The sequence below is a fragment of the Neolamprologus brichardi genome, chromosome 6 (genome assembly GCF_056152115.1).
Source record: "Neolamprologus brichardi isolate AB-2024 chromosome 6, ASM5615211v1, whole genome shotgun sequence".
Classification (NCBI taxonomy): Eukaryota; Metazoa; Chordata; class Actinopteri; order Cichliformes; family Cichlidae; genus Neolamprologus; species Neolamprologus brichardi.
In genome coordinates, this window is record NC_142109.1 from 20,797,532 (window position 1) to 20,818,108 (window position 20,577).

Genomic DNA, 20,577 nt, shown 5'->3' on the forward strand with positions numbered 1-20,577 from the left:
ACTGTGATTGGTTGCTTGTATAAAGGTTTACTGTGTTAAATATGAACATAGTAAATAGTTCCGTAAATTTTAAATAAAGTTTAAAAGGCCCTTAGTGACTTAACTTCAGCTATGTGTATTTTAGGGCCACATGTATCTATCGGTAGCAGACCATTCAACTATAATAACAATACATTAAGATGGAATTACTCATCATTTACCTGTCAAACCGCAAGCTACGCCCATACAAGGCATCCCAGTCCCACCCATATGTGGTCCAACCCTTAGAAACGTCCCATTACCGTCACAAATACAGGAAAAATGGCGGCGAGTATGTTGCGGCTCCCGCTGCGACTTTCCTCCAGAAATATGGGGATAATGACCCATAACACCGGCTTGAAGACCTCAAATATACCTAGGACGACTCAAAGCAGGACCGCAGTGTCCACGCCGTCTGGAGCAATTCTACCGAAGCCGGAAAAAGTGAGTTTCCAACGTCCAGTTTACAGAGGTAGCCGAGCGGAGTTACGAGTGGGCGGGACAGCGGTGGTTTGACGGAAGCTTTGACGACTAGAAAGACAGGATACGCACCGGACTTGTTAAATCAGCCAATGAACATTTGTTTTGTTAAAGGGAGAGGCTGTTAAAGGAAATAAGTCACTAGTAAATTTAAAGGTCATTTATTATTCAAAGACTCGTTTTATTTGGGGAAATGTAGTGTTGTGTCGTTAAAAAATACGTCCGCTGGACAGCCGTTAATGTTGGCGAGTAATTTATAGACTTGAAGCCTAAACTCGTCGATGTTCGGGCAGGACATGTCCAGTTGGTCGCGGAACAAGGCTGTTTTCATGTCGCAATAAAAACACAAATACACGTTAATAAGAGAAATTGATATTTAATGATCGATGGACGGAAACTGGCGTGAGGTCAAAATGATCTGCTCTGTAACCACACACACTTCGTCCACTCTTTTTGGGCCTTCGACATTTGTATATGATTCTCTGCTGGAATCTGCTTCACGACTGGCTGAGGGCTGTTAACTCAAATACATGTATTCACATGGAGATACCCATCGACCATGCTTTACGGAGCCAAGTCAACATGACTCAGAATAGAGCTTCAGTGTAAGGATGTAATGACCTGGTGACATCAGTTGTGCTTTTAGTGAAAGCATTTTGTGTTTCAGATATTCTGAAACACTCCTGCCAGTTTGGCCTCAGTTTTTTTTTACCTGGAAATTCGTAAAACGTCAGCTCTGTTACAACCAATCTCCCCTGAATCCAGCTGTGCCACAACACCTGCAGAAAACCTAGTTATGTTTAGTGATCTGAATAGTTCTTGCATCCTCTTGGTTTAACCATAACGTTTCTCATTGTTTGATTTTTGCAGACACCATTTGGTCTCATCCGCATGACATTAGTGGTGGTGCCTTTTCTTTATGTGGGAAATCTGATCAGCAAGAACTTTGCCGCCCTCCTGGAGGAGCACGACATCTTTGTCCCTGAAGACGACGATGACGACGATTGACCTAACTCTGGAAAAGTAAATGGTAAAGTTCAAGTGCTTATTAGCCACACCTTATGCAATCTTTAAACATTAAGACTGGGACCTTTAGTCACGGTCTTCTACTGTGTAAAGGGTGTGTCAGCTGCATGTCAAAGGAAGTAATCTGTGACATTTTTCCAGTGATGACAACTGTGTTCTGTTTTTTTTTCATTTACATCCACAGGGTGCTTTGCAATATTGACTGAAAGCATACCAGTCGGCACAAGGAAGATGGGGCACTTTGTCTTCCAAATAAATCCCTCTGTCTCCACCCTCTTCCTTTCCCTATTCTCTAATATTTAACTTGTTTTGCCTTCAAGAATTTGTGAGAAATGTCATATCATGCGAGGCTATCACAACTACTAGTTTTGGCCTCGCTCCTGTTTGCATGTTTGTGTGTGACTAATAAATAAAGAGTCTCTTATGTGAAAAACACTTGTTGTTATTTAATCTTAACACCCATAATTTTTAATTCTGGCTCATTTTAGGCTTATCAGGTCATGATAACATATATTGCTTTTTTATTTTATTTTATTTTGTTTTGTTTTAAATATTGGCTGGTTTTCTTTGTCAAAGTACATTTTTAAAGGCGTGTCCTCGTAGGTCACGTAGGTCAGGTCTGTCTTGCTCCTTCCTGAAGTGCAGCGTTGGCCAGTCTCAGGTGTTCATTGAGTGAGCCCATCTCCAGCTGGCCACGCCCCCTTGTGTCACTTAGCTCTACATATGCCTCCTTAAAACGCTCATAAGCGGCTTCTTTCTCCTGGAATAAGTACAGACATGGTAAGCATAGTTAGGCCATTTAATTGTTCTAAATTTTTAATATGTATTATTTCTGTGTGATAAAAGAGATTAGACTGTAAAACATACCTTTGTAAGAGATTGCACTTCATTCTGTAGACAACTGATTTCTTTTTTAAGATACTGAACTTCATTTTCTTTTGTTCTGAGTAGAGTCTGTAAGACATTAAACACAACCTCTTATTCAGTAAAAGGACTAGATGTTACAATCCCTGATAATGCATTGCTTTAAATTGAGAAAATCTTGAGGGATGGCTGTTACGAGAAAAGGCAGCCCAGAAACGTTACCAGTTTGGGACACATTGTCAGTAGTGGACCTTGGATTCATCGGGTGTTTTGGCCATTATCACTAGACACCCTCATCCAAGGAGGCCACTGGTTTATGTTTATGTTAAATTGTAATTTCTCTTCTTTCTTCTGTTTAGTTTTCTACAGTTTATTTTCTTCTATCTATTCAATGCAACTAAAACATAATACTTACCTCTTTAACATTTATGGAGCCTCACTTTTTCAAAGGGATAGAAAAGGTGATAGAGAGAAGTAAGACAAGAGGGACAAGATAGGAGAGAGCAGAGAGGAGAGCCGGAAGGGGGGCACCCGATCTGGCTTCCCACACCTCCCCGCCGGATCGGGCTGTACGCTCTACCTCCCCACTGCCTCCCAGAAAAGGGAAGAGGAGCAGAGGGGCAAAGAGCAAAAAAACACCAGATCAAAAATGCAGAGCTGCCTGCTATGGTGACTCATTGTAAATAAGGAAGCAGCTGAAAGTAGCTTATCTTACTATATTCATCTAATTCATTTGACTATTGTCATTTTTTAAAACAGAGTTTACACAGTTCTTTAAATTTCACTGCGCTCACCAGTCACTTTACTAAGCACACCTGTTCAACTGCTTGTTAGCACAAATATCTGACGTGTCAATCAAATGCCAGCAACTCAATGCATTAAGGTATGTAGGCATGGTCAAGATGATCTGCTGAATTTCAAACTGAGAATCAGAATGGAGAAGATAACTGATTTTTAACACTGTATAGTTGTTGGCATTTTCTGAGTATCTTTAAATAAGTGTTGATCTACTGGAAGTTTCCCGCGCGGCCCTCTCTAGGATTTACAGACAGTGAGTGAGTGCCATTTCTCTGGGAAAAATGCCTTGTTGATGCTAGATTGCTTTACTATCATAGGAATCAAAGTCACCTGAAATAACCACTCATTACAACCAATGTATGTCTGAAAGCACAATATATTGAAACTTGAAGCAGAAGGGCTACAGCAGCAGATGACCACACTGTGTGAATTGTAGCCTGGGCTCACTAAAACTAGACAAAAGAAGATTTGAAAAACGTTGCCTGGTCTGATGAGTTTCTGCAACATTTGGTTGGGAGGGTCAGAATTTGGTGTGAACAACAAACATGGATCCGTCCTGCCATGTATCAACAGTTCAGTTATTTTGTAGAAAATAATAAAGAATCTCCATCAGAATTATGATTATCACTTTACAGTGTAATAAAAATGGAAAACATTTGACAGGCAGGAACCTGAGGAAAAGAAATGATTCAAATACATCCTAGATGTGCTTAGATTCACGAGTCAATTGATTCACCAGAGATGCGCAGGATGATGATGTACTTTATTTCAGCCTGTAGGTGGCGATATGTACTGCAGCTGAATGCTCAACAAAAATGAGGCCAAGAAACAGGTGACAGCCGCCACAGGGGGTCATTAAATCAGGATACAAGGCAAAAGAAAACACTTTGATCCTTTTGATTTTATGGAGTGGGTTCAAAATCCCACAGACATAGATTAGATGCTGTTGTGAGGTTCCCAGTGATGACAGTAACGTCAACATTTGTCCTTTAATATTTCCACACAACTATAAATAAAGTTAGTTTGAGCGGGGGCAAATATATTTTTCAGCTTATCTCTTTTCATATAAGAAACTCTAATCAATACCTCGAATTCTGATGCAGCGCACTCAGTGTTGCAAAGGGATACCACATCCGACCTCTGACCTGTGATGAAATACCGCATACGGCTGATCTCTTCTGCCAGTTTGGCCTTGAGATCCTGTAATAGAAATGTGTAGCTCAGAAATAAGAAGTATTACAATGTATGTGCTTCTTTATTATGTTTTTTCAATATGTAAATGTATAAGAATAAAATAAAGAGGATGTGAAGGTCATTGTTTCACTTTCTAACACAACATGTTGTTCTGTATTCAAATTCATTTGCAAACAAAGGCTGTGCAGAAACCTGGTTCTCTCTTCTGAGCTGCTCCAGCTCCTTCTCCTTGCGTCCGAGCTCTGTCTCTCGGCTCTTACTGCTGTGTTCAGCGCGGTCCAGCTCCAGGCACTTCTGAGAGTAACGCTCTGACAGCACATCTAACTCAGAGTGCAAGACATCCGCCTGGAGCCTGGCATGCACAAACACACGAGTTGTGAGGTTTTTGTGAGGTCTTAATTATAATGCATCACAACAGGCGCGTGGTCAAGTGTAGAACATCTACAGCCTGCAGCGAGGAGGGCTATGGTACACTTACGCCTGCCCTCGGCATGATGAATCCACATGTGCCGCTCCTGCGAACGACTTCCTGGCCTTCTCCACTTGTCTCTCCAGCTCCTCTCTGTGAGCTGCTCTCAGTGCCTCCATAGCTTTTGATGAACAGTTAGTTAGCTAGTTAATGCATTTGGTAAACAACCTTAAAACAAGAACACCAAAAGTAGGCTTGCAGGTGACAGCAGTATCAGTAGGTAGTACTGTATACAGTAAATACCATATATTCTACTTTTGCACCACTGTTTTGTTGCACTATGACTCCAAGACCAGTTCCTTTTTTGTGTACACACTTGGTATTAATAGGTTTCTCATATGTGTGAGCTGATGATTTCTTGACTGTCATGTATCAGTCAAGAAATGTTAATTTTACTGAATTGCAAATCAATAAATGCCTTTTTTGGCATGAAATACGTTTTAGTGCAGGTCCCTAAAAAGTTTAAGTTTAGATGAAAGAATGAATGAATGAATTTCTTCACTTAGATGACAAATAAAGAAGAGTCATTTCAGTGCGGCCGTTTCGCACTGTCATCCTCGGTAGGTCTAATAATGGCTGAAATGATTTGTGCACAACTTTAATCTTTTCCAGGATTTAGTCTGAGCCGTAAGAGGGAATTCGTAGAAAACACCCTCACTGGATTAACTGGCTAAGACAGTGGATACTGCCTTACGGTCATTAATTAATGGTTCCTCATACCTAAAGCAAGATCTTTATTTTCAAAAGATTAACTTTCAAAGTAAATTGGAGTCTAGTATCTACTCTACTATTGTGAGGTTTAGGACTGAAGGAATTAAATCTTGATAAATGATATGACTGTGTAACATGCATGTAAGGGACCAAGGGCTAAGATTCATAAGTATTTATTTTAGTTAAAATAAAAACTGCACCCTGCAGAGAGCAAAAAGCAAATCCTCATGTTTAGCTGAAGCTGCTGTTGCTGTTGATACTCTGTGACTCACCTTTAGCAGCTGCTTGGCTCTCCTCCTGTAGCATCCTGTCTTTTTCCTCTTCTAGCTTTTTTATCTCCTTGGCATGCTTCTCTTGCAGCTCCTGCAGTGCTTTCCTGTGTGCTACTTCCATGGCCTCCAGTCTGGCCCTACAAGGTGCCCCAGTGCCACAGGGACTCTCCACCTCTATACCCATGGCCGCACGCTCCCTCTTAATGCTCTCTACCTGCTTTCGAAGAAAAACAGCCTGGAAGATTGTTTTATAGAAAATGTGTAGGGGTAGAGAGGAAGGAGGGGAAAAAAAGACTGAAAAACAATCCCTGTTGGATAATAGTATAATTTTCTTGCCCTGACTCTGTGCATCGCTTTTTTTTAATTGAAAGTTGTCTCCTACCTCTTTTTGCAGTGCTTCAGCTGTATTCATTGTGATCTGGGCGCCATTTATGGATGGAGGAGCCTCCTTCATGTTTGATGTATCGGTTTGTGACCCGGTGACAGACTGGTTGACCTCTTGAGGTGGTGAGTGATCTCTCTGGGGAGTAAGTAGAGATGCAGATGCCTGTGCGGTGCTTGACTGATAAGCCTGGGTGCCTATGAGAGACTGTGAGCTCATGTCCTGAAATGACATTGTCTCAAATTCTGCCCACTTCCTGTTAACTTCAGAGTCCATAGTTTCAATAACAGGCACAGGTACACTCCCCTTTTTCAGCTCCATGGACTCCCACCTGCTGCCCATCTCATTGACGGGGAGCTCCTCCTCAAACCACTTGTTCCTCTCCTCCAGTCGTTTTGCCTGCTCGCGGTCCCAGCCCTCCCCTTCCTCTCTCTGACTGGCTGGCGATAAGTCTGCACCCAGATCTCTGTCTGCTGCTTGGTGGTGGATTTCGGTCTGGTAGGAGTTTGCAGCTGTAGTGGTGGAGGTGCAAGTGGCAGGTTCATAGCCCGAATCCTTGCAGGTGAACTGAGCAGGGGGTTGGCATGGTGACGGTCTCCGGGAGAGGGGGTTCTCTTTCTCGCTGCCGATGTCTGATTGGCTGAGGTCCGAATGAGGGAAATACAGGAGAGTAGAGTTACACATTCAAAGAAAGATAAGAGAGACAAGGTCTGCTGCAGGCAGACCACCCAATCATAGCCGTGCTCCACAGAAATGTTCAGATCTTGTTTTTGGAGACTGAGGATTTTAGCACTATGATAAACATCAAGTATTCACCATGTAGGGTGTTTCTGTTCTGTGTCCCATTAATTAAGATCAAGAGATACCAGTAATTTTAATTTAATTTAAGATCATTTACTTTAACTTGATTCCAGCTTTTTATACTGCTTTGGTAATGAAATGCACAAAGTCTATGAAGGCGCAGGTGCAGGGCTAGTTAATTCTATGAAAAAAATAATAATATAAAACTATAAAAATAAGAAAGTAGAAAGAACTTTTGCAATGATGCCTCACAGCAAGAAGGGTTTCTTTTGGCTGGCTGGGCCTTTTGTAAGGAATTTTCATCTTCTTCTTGTGCACGTGTGGGTAATCCAGCTTCCTCCCACAATCCAGAGAGATTAAGTTAACGGGTGATTCTAAATTGGCTGTACGTGTGAGTGTGAGCATGAATAGTTGTCTGCCTCTCCGTGTTAGCCCTGCGACAAACTACCTGTCCAGACTGTAACCTGCCTGATCGGCTTGCATCCACCTCGACCCAGAATCGCCCTTATTTGACAGTTTCAGTGAAGAGAGACAAATCAGGGAAATGACGTACAACAAACAATCCAGCCAGACTGTTTTACACGCATCATGTTCTAAGTTAAATGAAATGACTAAATAGTGTATGTATGTAATAAATAGTGTATATGATTCTTGAAATGAACTCCAGTTCCAGCAGCTACAACAGTCACAGTCTGCTGCATTAAGCCTAATGCATTAATAATAGTAATAAAACAATGTAATATGTAAAAGCAAAACACACTGATCACATATTCTATGTGCACTAAGAATTTGGGCACATTTTGCAGATATTATTTATTTTCTGAATATTATTACAATATGTTTACACTTTCATGTGTTCGTTAAGTCCCAAGTAAAGGATCTGAACACTTCCTGTCTCACTGTCTCCCACCATAGTGCCAGACTCACTGTGTGTTGTTCTGGATCGCCTGCTTCAGTAACTTCAACCAATTTTTCCGAATTCTGGATGTCACAGCAGAGAGAGTGAACACTGCTCCTTTTGTCTGGGGCAGATCAAAAGACACAACCACACGCACGCACACACACACACACACACACACACACACACACACACACACACACACACACACACACACACACACACACACACACACACACACACACGCGTGCGTTAAACAGGAAGCAGCCAAACATCTATTTGTCTGGCTGTGAAACTGGGAGTTGGGTGGGTGGAGGTGTGATTATTTGACAGAGTTTTCGTCTACTGAGCAACACCATTAATAATTCAAATTGAATTCAATTTTATTTATATAGAAAAAACAAAAGTGCTGTGAATAAATACTTGTATTTGGAGTCCGTAGTTCTTGTCCACATCACAATCTGACACATTCACGCAGGACGTCAGGTCGATCTCTCCATCCAGGTCATCTGACTGCAGCACGACAAGAGCAGCATAACTTTAGCTGAGTCAAATAAGGTCACAGTTCTCCCCCAAACAATTCATTTTTCAGGAAACTGACCTACTGGTATCAAAAAACAAACTTCATAAAGTCTTCCTGATTGTGCAAAAACAGCACACCAGAAACTGCTTTAATGTCATACCTCCTTAGCCTCTGAGTCTCTGTAGTATCTCAGCGAGGTGTCACCGAGAACAAACCAGTGTTTCCTCCACTGCGGAAAGCACAGTAAATATGGACAACGATGAAGTAACTGGTGCCATGACCATCAAACCCATTTGTTGGCATTCATTTCTACAGTATGTAGAGTCTTTTCAAGATGTTTCACGATGATGAGTCACGTTGGTGGTGTTTTGAGCCTGTCTGGCAGGTTTTATGAGGATGTGGTTACAGCTAGAATTAGCATCTTAGTTAAATATAATAAGATTTTCAAAAGAATACCTTTACCTTGCCATGTTCATCCAGTCTGGACATCCACCCCTTTGAGAAACAACATCTGCAATTAAAGCGATACGAGCAAACAGAATGAAAGAGCTCTTTTTGTGGTTTATCTCTCACACTTCATTGTGAAACTAGAGGAAGCGGAAACTGTCGGAAACAGACGACTGCACTCTTGAGATAAATAATACAGATCGACGCATGTGGCGAGGTGCAGATAGAGAAAAATACAACTGAACAGAGGAAGATGTGTAGTTTCTGTGAACCATCAAACTGTCAGAGGGAGAAAGGAAGGGAAAGGGGAACCAACGGTAAATTATTAGAACGATAGTACGAACTGAAAAATACTCACCATGTATGACGAATGTGATCCGTTGTTATCGTAATATGAAGAGGAGGAGAAATAGAGGAATTAGGTTGGAAGAAGTGCCCGATGTGATATGTAAAGAGGATGTCATAAAAGTTTCACCTATACAGAGATGCCTACATATGGAAATGCTGTGTGAACTACTAAAAAAAGTTTTCAACAGCGAAACAGAAACATTGTTGAATGTTTCATTTCGTGGTCATCCATCAGTGTACAGTGACTCAGCTGTTTTAGTCATGACAGCACAACACTGCAAATACAGGCAACAGTTAACTGAAACCGTCCTGGAACCTATTAATAAAGATGATAAATCGAATGAACATGCTGCCCTAAAACACAGAGTGCTAGGTAATGACTTCTGCCTGCGAGTGTGTGTCTCTGCGAGGGGCTGAAATACATGAGTGACCTATTTTCCTCCAAATGCTCGTGTGATATATACAGACGCAGGAAGTCATGAGACAGTGCTCACCTGTGTCTGCAGGCGTTCAGGAGGAGCCGGTCGCTCATTCACCTTGGAGGATCTGTGTTTTCCACTCTGGCTATCTGAGGTCTTTGATGGATTAAACAGACAGGACGTTCTTGCCTTTTTTAACACAGCTGTTTGTGATAAACATGCCTGCAGTGACTGCATCTTACCTGTGTATGAAGAGATGCTGCCGATCGTCTCCGAGACGATCGTCCGTTCTCAGAGTCTCGACATTTCTCCCGTCTGTCTCTCCCTCTCTCTCTGCCTCTCCCCCTCTCATCTGACTCCAGCCTTGAACTGTAGAACTGGCTCGATCTGTCTATTTCATCTTGATACCTTAAAGTTAATGTGTAGAGGAAATGAAAAGAGGAAATATGTTTTGAAAGTGAACTTTTGCAGACCTCTGCAAAAGGTTCAAGAGCATGTTTATTTTCTCAGGCCATAAATTAATGCTATCAGTTACCACATCAGATAAATACATATCTTCAAAGAGTTTTCTGCCCACTAATTTTCCAGCTAGTAAAGGAGTGACGCACAGATCACAGCAGATTGTAGTGCACAAGTCCAGACTTTAAACACTAAGTGAAGCAACTGAACCAAAGTATTGCACTAACTGTTTATGGATTACAGCCATTTTATACAATTATCAGAGAGTGCAATGGAATGAGGTCACTAGTGTTTACTGGTGATGTGACTGCTCATAGAAGTAGCAGGATGAATTGAGCATTTACAGGGCTATACTCTGCGGTCAGGTTCCGCCAAATGCCGAAAAATTGATTGGACAACTCTTCACAGTGCAAATGGATAATGATCCAAAACATACTGCACAAACATCTCAGTTTCTCAAGGCAAAGATTCAATGGCCAAGTGAGTCAGCTGATCTCAACCTAATAAAGCATGCCTTTTAATTTTTATTTATTTTTTTAACTGAAGCCAAAACTGAAGGCAGAGAAAGCAAATAACAGCCAGCAGGTGGCTGCCCTGAAGACCTACCAGAGCATCTCAGAGGAGATAATTCAGGCAGTCACTGACTACAAAAGACTTTTATCCACTAGTTCCTTTTGGTAGCAGTTAAGTAGCGAAAGGCAATATGAAGTGCTGTTAATGTTGATTTTGGTTCCTGCAACATTACAACTGAAGATTTATAAGGTTTAAAATGTGGTAAGAAAACTTCAACTATAACTGCTAAAGCCTATTTTGGCTACTGTGTGCATCTCAGAACCTCTGTCAGTCTTGGATGAGCTAAATATTTCTGTGTCCAACCACATTTTGGTTGGCATTTAGGTAAGGCCCAGATGCAAGTGCTCAAAACCAGCAGTGAGACAATGCCACATCACCAACCTGTATGTCCTGAGTCTCTGGTCCCTGCATGGACTGGGACTCTGGTTCCTCAACCTTAGCCCTGGAAACTCTTCTTCTGACTCCACTTGGATCTTGGGAATATCAGCCAGCATTATGTAATCATCTATGGTCATCCCCACCTTAGATTTAGAAAAGATTTAGCACGTTAGCATGTGGCAAGACTGATTTTTATATGGTGTTTGTTAAACAAATAGATAATTCTAAAAACTGAAGCAATTGCAGGAGTGCCTTAAATCTGCATTCAATTCATTTATATGGCATAATGGAATATTTACTTTACCACTTTAAACACTTCCTAATGAGTTTATTGTGTCAGTTGCTAGTTGTGAATTAAAGATTAAGTCTTTTTTCTTAAGTTTAGTCATTCTAAGTGCCAGAAAGGAGCATTATTCACAGTATGTTTATTGGCTAACAACTCAAGGTTGACAATCAGCCAAATTCCTGCTCACACAACTTATTTATTTATTTACCTCCTCAGCCTCTAATGCAACCTTTTTGGGTTCAGAGACCAGCAGGGTGTCCATGCCTCGTCTAATGGCGCTCCTGCTTCGGTCACCTATGACTTTGTTTTTTCCTTCATCGGCTTCATCTGTTCCTGTAATCGTAGCTTGTGACAGTGATCCACCAAAGACTTGCGAGACTGTGCCCCGCCTCGATGACGAGGATCCAGGTGAGGCCGGGATGCTGAGTAAAGAGTGTGCGGACCCCTGCCATGAGTTTTGTGGACTCAGCCTGCTGTCTCTGGAGCAGGGTTCTCTTTGTGGGGAGTGGCTGGTGCCGTAGCCATTCCTGGATGGTGAAACGTCACGACTGTTCCGAGTTCGAGTGTTGGTCGAGCTGTTGACAGCTGTTCTGATTCGTGGGGATGGTTGGGATAGCTCATATGAATTTTGCTGAAGAGCTGACGAGCCACGACGGGAGATAGACTCGAGATTTCTGTACAGCTTCTCAGAGTCTAAACTGTGCCTGTTCGAAGCTTGTGATGGACTCCCTGACTCTCGACTATATCCCTTTTTAGCATCATATTCACCATTCTGTGAGAGCAAAGAGCCTGCACGCCTGCGAGATGGTGTGGCCCTGGAGGGAGACACGGTGCGAGAGGCATTGGACAACTTCCGGCAGAATGGACTGGACCAGCCTGACGTATGGCAAGAAGGACCATATGATGGAAGCTGTGGAGAGCTGTGAGATGAAGTATGAGACCGAGTCTGACTCCTACAGAGGGAGCTCCCTCTCTGAGCTCCCACAGGCGATTCGGTGAGCTTGTAGCGTTCTGGACTCATAGAGCTGTGACGTGTCGGAGAATTTGCCGGTGAATCTCCTCGTCTAAAGTTTGAGTGGTATGTGTATCTCTGCGGGGATTCACTTCTCCAAGTTTCCTGCATATATGTCTCATGATTTCTTCGCTGGGAAGGCACTCCCAGGTTGACGTTCCTGTAAGGGACACAGGCCTTGGGCTCGGGAACATAGTTGCTTGGAAGGGGATGCCCCCGCTCGTAGTAACGAAGCTGACGTTTTTTGGCCTCCTCAATCTGCTGCTCACCATCACCTCTTCTGTCGGGAGAGAAGTAACCACTCTCTTGTCCCCTATCTCCCCAGGACTCTGAAAATCAAACAAATCTGTGATCATTGCCTTAATAATGTAAATAGCTTATCAGAGAGGATTATCTTTCTGTAAAATGCTCATGATGGAGTTTAGTTCTAACTGGGATGCATGTCTGTGACTGACCTGATGCCTGGCGGGACCTGTTTCTCCCTCTCCTCTCATCCATCCAGGAGCTTTCAGTGCCTTGTGGGGGAGAGGAGTCCAGCCGTGTCATTTCTCTTTGAGCCACACAGTACAGCTCCAACCTGGGGGATCGACCCCTCTCTGAAGAATCCAACTGATTTGGAGAGCTGGGAGAGGTAGCAGACAATCAGTCGATGGGCGATAAATTGTTATTTGAATGCATCTAAAGTGTTTGCTCAAGTTAGTGAAGAAGTGCTTCAAGAACATCTTTACACTTCTGCTGTGCTGTCAGTCTAAGATTTCCATCAGCTTTGTCTTTCATTAAACTCTTGGCATTAAACAAAGAAGGAAAATAATGTTAATCTTCTTTTTCCATACAGGAACTTTCAGAGGAACTCAGAACAGCAGATGAAACCATCAAAACAGCCCCCGCTCACATGGTATTTAATTTTACGTACAAGAATTTTGGGGGTCGGGCTTGCAGAGCTGAAGGATTAAGACTGATCACGTATTCCTTTTATGGATTAGAACCGTCTGTAGGTTATATATAAAATATATATTTCTATAAACAGCATTGATTTTTTTCATAGGTCAATTAAGTTACAGATTAATTTAATTATTAGCTTAATCAACTTAATTATTGGCATTATTAATGTATTAGTTAGGTGTTATCATGTACTTAATTCATCATTTATATATCATTACTCCTTCTTAGTATGCCATTTATAAAAGCAGATGTATTCTTAAGACCATCTTCAAGTTTCAACAGACTTTTCAAATAAATATAAAATGCTAGAGGAGTGTGTAGAGACTCACCGGTGCTGCTGCAGCTGTGATAAGAGGAAAAGACTCAGTGTACCGAATACAGAGCCTGAGTTATAGTCAGAGACTCTCTGAGATCACTACACTGTGAGAGAACAGTGCATATTCAGTGATTTGAACAGAAGCTCTGAGTGCTACGGTAGTTATTATGGAAATATGATGAGAGCAGATTTATGTCCACACAGATGAAGTGTATAAAACAATGATGTAATTATTACATTTTATGTTGATAATTATGCACCCATTTCTATGCTGAATTTCCAGATAGAGAAGCTCACTGTGTCTGCACTATCAATAAGCAGATCAGTTATCATTATTGTGGCACTAAAACATCCAGCGCCATCAGCAGTCAATCAGGTCCTCTTCCTCCTGAAAGCCCCACTTCGTCTAAACCTTTTCCTCAAAAGTTTAGAGCTCACCAAAGCAAGAACATTTAAAATATCAAGAACTATAAATTGCGTGTTTGTTTGTTTTGTTTTTTTTAACTATCAGCACTTTAGACTCTGGAAGCTAGGGATCAAGTGAGGTTTGTGGTTTGCTGCCAGTGGTACTGGTACGTTGTACAAAAATGGTGAATTAAAAAAAAGGAGGACCAAATTCTTCCTCCAAATTCATCAACTTCATCTCACATCGACGTCTTGAGGCTTGATCCTGGGATGCAATTGGATGTTCCAACATGACAATGATCCCAAACACACATCAAAACGGGTTAGGAATGGATAAAGCACGCTTAACATTAAGCGTTTTGAATGGTTGTCTCAAAGCCCCGACATCAACCCTATTTAAAATTGAGGACTGAAGCCACAGTTGTGTAAGGAAAACCCAAAATGTAAATGAACTCTACCAATACTACCATAAAAAGTGATCAAATATGTATCCAGAATTATGCCAGAAACGACCAAACAGTTTGGTTGAGGTTAGGGATGCACCGATACCACTTTTTTGGAAACGAGTACGAGTACTTGCATTTCAGTACTCGCCGATACCGATACCGAGTACTTAATAAAAACACGATTTAAATTTACAGATAACAGCTTTAGTCCTATAATTTAACAAAAAAAACAACAACAAGGGACTAGTTTGGAATTAAGAACATTTATTTAAAATAAAAAGCATGTTGTATGCAACATATTACAGAATAAATAATTATGAAAAAAAAATTTAAACAGTGACAGTGCAACTCAAGTATTTTTTTTCAGTTTATTGTATAGTGCACAATATTTGAATAAACTAACAACATCCACCGACATAGAACTGTGGCAGTCAGTGCAATTGAGGTAGGTATTAACATCAAGTCTAAGATGACTCACTTAATGGAGAGAAAAAGTGAGTGGCAGGTTTTTTTTTCACTAGCACAGTCACAGCTGGGATGACATCAGAGGCTAGTGCGTCATAGCTGCTCACTTTTTTAGTTAGTTCCTCAAAGGGGGCGAGGATGGCAACAGTTGTCTCCATAAGAGCCCATTGGTGAGCGGTGAGATAGTCAGGGAGTTTGTGCTCGGACACATACACGCCCAGCACTCGCTTTTGCTCAATGAGTGACTGGAGCATGTAATACGTGCTGTTCCAGCGCGTCTGTACATCCTGCTGCAGTCTCTTTATTGGCTGGTTGAGCTGTCCCTGAATGTCCTCGAGGCGGGAGTAGGCTAAGGCGGAATGTTTAAAATGCCCAACTATTTTCCGTCCCACTGCTATAGCATCAGCTATGCTCCTCTGTGCTAATAAACATGTGTAAATAAGCGTGGGTAAACTCTTTGTACTCGTTGTCGTGTTGGGATTTTAGGTGCTTGATTAAATTACTTGTGTTAAATGCGCTACCTTTTGAGCCTCCTCTGGACAATTTCGCTGAGCACAATTTGCAGTCCGCCTTTGTTTTCGCGTCTTCGTTCACTTTGAAATAGTTCCACACGGCTGACTTGTCTCGCCTCGCCTTCTCCCAGCTCTGAGATGCACTCGGGGCCTGGGGGCGGGCACTCTGCGCCTGTGATTAACCCCTTACATGTCGCTCAAACATAGACAGGTCTCAGACCGTGGTATCGGTCCTTGGTATCGGGGGACTTTTAACGAGTACGAGTACTTTAGAAAATGTGGTATCGAGGCCGATACCTGATACCGGTATCGGTGCAACCCTAGTTGAGGTGCAACTTTTTAAGGGACATTTAACCAAATATTAATGAGGGTATACTTTTGACCCTGTGTGGATTTAAGAAAATCCAAAATACATTAAAACTTGTGCACCCAGCTCTTGTTTTTAAAAATCTATACAGTGGACATTACAGTTCACATAATTACAGTACACCTTACGGCATACTTGGAGAAATATAACATCCATGACCGTTTTCAATCTGGGTTCCGTAAATTGCATTCCACTGAGACAGCACTACTGAAAGTAACTAATGATATTATGATGTCAGCAGACTCCGGAGAATACACAGTCCTAGTCTTGTTAGACCTTACCTCAGCCTTTGATACAGTCAACCATACCATCCTGATAAACAGACTGAGAGACCTGGTTGGGATGTCTGGCTCTGTTTTAGACTAGTTTTCATCTTATATATCTGAAAGGAGTTTTAGTGTGTCTGCAAACCAGATCATGTTGGAAGGAGTTGTTGTGTGGAGTTCCTCAGGGCTCTGTGCTGGGACCTATTCTGTTTTTAATATACATTCTTCCTTTAAGTCAGATAATACAGCAGTTTCCTGAAGTATCTTACCATCTTTTTGCTGACGATATTCAGCTATATTATTTGTTTAAGCCTGCTGAAGCTCATAAGCTCTCCAATCTGATTGACTGTTTAACCAACATTAAACAATGGTTGAACAATAACTGCTTACAGCTAAACCCAGACAAAACAGAAACTTTGATTATTGCACCAGGCAGTGCAATACCTGATATTAAACGGCGACTGGGTGACCTAGGTTCCTCCCAGAAACATAACCTTAGAAACTTGGGTGTCATTTTTGATGAAGCTTTTTCTTTGGAGGGACATCTAAATCAGACAGTAAGAACCTGCTTTTTTCACCTGAGGAACATTTCTAAACTTAGATCCATTGTGTCAACAAGTGAACTCGAGATGATAATACATGCTTTTATCTCTACAGGACTTGACTACTGTAACAGCCTGTTTACTTGTCTAAACATGAAAGGGCTAGCCCGCCTACAGGTTGTTCAAAACTCTGCAGCGAGGCTACTGACCCGCTCGAACAAGGGTGCTCATATGACCCCTGTGTTAAAGTCGCTGCACTGGCTACCAATCAGATTCAGGTTCCATTTTAAAATTCTAGTTTTAACTTTTAGAGCATTACAGAGACAGGCACCCCCCTACATTGCTGATCTGATTCATACACACACCTCCACTCGTAACCTGAGGTCAGCAAACCAAAATCTTTTAGTGGTCCCCCACACTCGTTTTAAAACCCGAGGGGACCGATCTTTCCAAGCTGTTGCACCCAGATTGTGGAATGCACTTCCCCTATTTCTACGGGGTTTGGACTCAGTGGAGACCTTCAAAAAGCAGCTAAAGACATTTTTATTTCAAAAAGCTTTTAATTAGACCAGGGTTTTCATGGTGTATTTTATGACTGTATTATGTTTTTACCTTGTAAAGCACTTTGTGACATATGTCTGTGAAAGGTGCTATATAAATAAAGTTTACTTACTTACTTACTTACTTATTAAAACCCCAGAATTACCATGACATTCACACCCATGATGAGTGTACGTATATTTATGATCACAACTCCATGATTGAGCTAATAGATGTTATTGAGCTGGCTGGTCAGTGTATATAGTACAGGCAGGTTCTTGGTAAAAAGTGGTTTCTTAAAAACGGGACACTGGATACACTCACCTGGATTGTATGTCAGTATCACAGATATTAAGTTCCCACTCAGGACTCCGACTGTGCTCTAGACTCCACTCGTAGGTCCAACCGCCTCTGACATCATCACTACTGGCACTTGTGGTCACCTCAGACAGGGCACATGTGTCGTCATCATCATCATCTGTATCCTGGTTTGTGGGGAGCAGAAACATATCTTAAGCATTTGGATTAATAGTGACAGTTAGATATTTAAACAAAGAAAAATGCTGTCAATCAGAATGTTTTGTCTCTATTTTTGAAAACGATTTAAACTCAAAGTAAAAGTGCCGAAACAATGTCTGGGTTTTTTTTTTTTTTTAAAACAGTTCAGTAATAACATGTTTAGCAGTCCTAACTGGGATAATTCAACCAATTTAAAACCAAAAAATGACAGAATTCAACAAATTTATGGGAACCAAAATTGTCAGTTTGGCATAGTGACTGCAGCCTTGTCTAATTTGACTTATTCTGCAATTCTTAAAAAATATTTAACCTCCTAAAAGTGCAGGTTTCTCAGTTATTTGGATTTACAATAAACCAGCCAATGCTTATATCTAATTATGACCCACTAAAAGCTTCATACAGCAACTATGTGATGGCATGTGTCTACTCACTTTAAAAATCAAACAAGTCACAGCAAAACAAACTGAATTTTTATACAAAAGTAAAAAACAAACTAACTTAATGAGTCTGAGCATTAACACAAATTCCACTTACTGTCACTGATCACTGACCTTCGGGCAAATCTGCCGTCAAAGCTGTGTAGCCACTTCTGTCTTTGCTTCTCCAGTCGTTCCAGCTAAGCCAACACATCTAGCCTGCACAGGACGTAACTCAAGCTAGTCTCTGGTCATGCTCATCATTATTTCATTGCTCCAGTGCTTTTACATCACCAGAACTGCCCACTTACTGTCTTTCTTATCATTATCTTGATCTCTCCTTCAGGTCAGCTTCTCATTAACACAAAACTTTTTTTCTCATTTTAGCTCCTGATGCTTCTTGGATGCAGGACTAAATAAAATGCATCTGTTTTTCTCTGTTTTCACTTGAAAATAAAATCTACATTAGAGTCATGATGTTGTCTAACGTAAGTTTCACAATGACATTGCTCTGAATAATACGTTAAGTGGGCCGGTGTTGCACGAGGATATGTGCCTGCATGTGTAATATGGGCGTATCAGATTACAACCTATTCCCTAAGGATGGTAATGAGCTTTCATTAATTAATGATACAGAATCAAATGCCACCATCCTTCTCCCACCTCCACAATTTTATCACTTTGTAATTGTATTACAGGCTGACATCATTCTTGTAAATTGTCATTTTATTTTATTTTAAATGTTTATAAAACTGTCGTATAAGCAAAGAATCTGAGCATCTGGGTAGTTTTGCTGCCAACCTGAACCTTTGGTACACAAATATATAGAACTGTGCAATGTTGACCCTGTTTTGCACCCATCGTATGAATTATAAATATGGGCTGGTTACCTAGGAAACAAACCAAAATAATGTTGCACTTGTGAATTGTTTTTGAGCTGTTGGACTGAATAAATCACAAAAGAATGGATCTACAATTTTCATCACCTCAATGAGGGCTTCCAGTCAGAGACCATGAGGGTAAGGCGGTATATCTGTGCTAATCAGAAAGTTCTTCTTTACATCCGTGTTAATCCAAACTTGACCTTTTACCTTTTGGATATAAGAATTCATAGCGTCATCATTTTCAAATTTGTGAATAAATTGTTCAAAGCTTTATCAAAATTCTTTCTTTGGCTGCTTCACCATAACAAACGATCTGCCTCCAACCTTTGACTCTGCTTAGCACAGAGATCCTGACCATCTGTTCAAGTCAAAGCAATTTAAATTTTATTCAATTTTATTTATATTGTGCCAAATCAAATGAAATCAAATGAAATTAAAGACTCTAGAAAAACACAGAGAAAACCCCAACAACCAAACGACCCCCTTTGAGCAAGTACTTGGCAACAGTGGAAAAGAAAAACTCCCTTTTGACAAAAAGAAACCTCTGGCAATATATGTATGCATCCTTAATGAAGCAGAGGATTACCAGACAGATAGTAGCTAAAGTAAGACTTACAAGTTTTAGGTCACTGTAATAAAGGGTATTCTGTGAGACCATAAAAACCTTTAGTTTCCATTCTTTAGTACCTTTAGCAACACAAACATGACCCTTGCTCCACATTTGTTTTTTTGGGATCTGGTCAAAAAGACCTGGGAAATGCTCAAATCCCTCTTCTAGGTTTAAAAACCTGTAAGTGGCATTGTGATCAGTTATATGATCAACTGAACGATGCTTTATCTTTAATTTAAAGACTTTGTACATACCCAGGTGGCTACACAGAAAGCACAGTAGCTGATGTAGCTACATACCAGCTCCTGCAGAGTATCCTGTTGTGCAGCATCTGCTGCAGGAGCGCCGCTGACGTGCATGTGATCTGGCCGCAGGCAGGAGCTACAGCGGGAGGGGTCAAAGGTGTTGGGCTGGAACTGGCAACAGTAAAAGTCTTCAGCAGGGGGCGACATGGTCCTGTCCTGTCCTCCGAAGCTTAGGGTGCACATTTCCAGACACATTACTGCTCTAACTCCATTTGATTGACTGGTTTCATTGGACCTGGAGTGCTGTTATTTCCCAGGAGGCTCTTGGTGGGAGTTCATTAGCATAAACACAATCAAAACAATTGAATACTTATTATATTAATTAAGCAGACTTTAGGAGATTAAAGGTTAATTCTCTAGCTTTTTATATCTGAATTGCTTATAAGCTGAAGCATGATTCTTAAAAAACATCTGCTCTGTTGCTATAAATTGATCTCATTGAGTCATAGCACTTACAGTGGTATGTATGTAATGCTGAACTAAAGTGAAATACACACCACTACTGCTTGGATACCTTTACACCTGCTCACCTGCGTGTAAAAGAAACCCCCTAGTATATATTAATGGCTTGTAAATCTCTAATGGAAAATAAGAAAATTGTTTACCTTGGTGACGTAATCCAATGGTTTACAGAGGTTATATCCACAAAAGAATCCTCCAGCAAAACTTGACATCAGAATGGAA

General features: G+C 41.1%; 2 protein-coding genes across 3 annotated transcripts; one reads left to right on the plus strand and one right to left on the minus strand.

Annotated features, from left to right (window-relative positions):
- The first annotated feature begins 267 nt into the window (after positions 1-267).
- smdt1b (single-pass membrane protein with aspartate-rich tail 1b) lies at positions 268-1,957 on the plus strand. Its single transcript, XM_006787373.3, has 3 exons — positions 268-462; positions 1,369-1,528; positions 1,709-1,957. Exons 1-2 carry the CDS (start codon positions 301-303, stop codon positions 1,504-1,506), a joined length of 300 nt encoding a protein of 99 aa, XP_006787436.1. The 5' UTR covers positions 268-300; the 3' UTR covers positions 1,507-1,528; positions 1,709-1,957.
- On the minus strand, positions 1,956-20,040 carry LOC102792947 (myosin phosphatase Rho-interacting protein-like). Of its 2 annotated transcripts, XM_087841816.1 has the most exons (18): positions 19,888-20,040; positions 17,484-17,644; positions 12,814-12,980; positions 11,555-12,687; positions 11,064-11,203; positions 9,893-10,058; positions 9,726-9,806; positions 8,899-8,931; positions 8,597-8,665; positions 8,337-8,426; positions 7,943-8,037; positions 6,215-6,854; positions 5,833-6,067; positions 4,859-4,970; positions 4,573-4,732; positions 4,273-4,386; positions 2,392-2,478; positions 1,956-2,284 (listed from the first exon to the last, which is right to left on the minus strand). In XM_087841816.1, the coding sequence occupies exons 1-18, from the start codon at positions 20,038-20,040 to the stop codon at positions 2,138-2,140; spliced, it is 3,783 nt and encodes a 1,260-aa protein (XP_087697942.1). In that variant the 3' UTR covers positions 1,956-2,137. The 2 variants fall into 2 exon arrangements, with proteins under 2 accessions (XP_087697942.1, XP_087697941.1); XM_087841815.1 differs by lacking the exons at positions 9,726-9,806; positions 9,893-10,058; positions 11,064-11,203; ... (2 more) ...; positions 17,484-17,644; positions 19,888-20,040 and adding an exon at positions 9,242-9,320 and having other exon boundaries at positions 8,899-8,947.
- Positions 20,041-20,577: the final 537 nt, after the last annotated feature.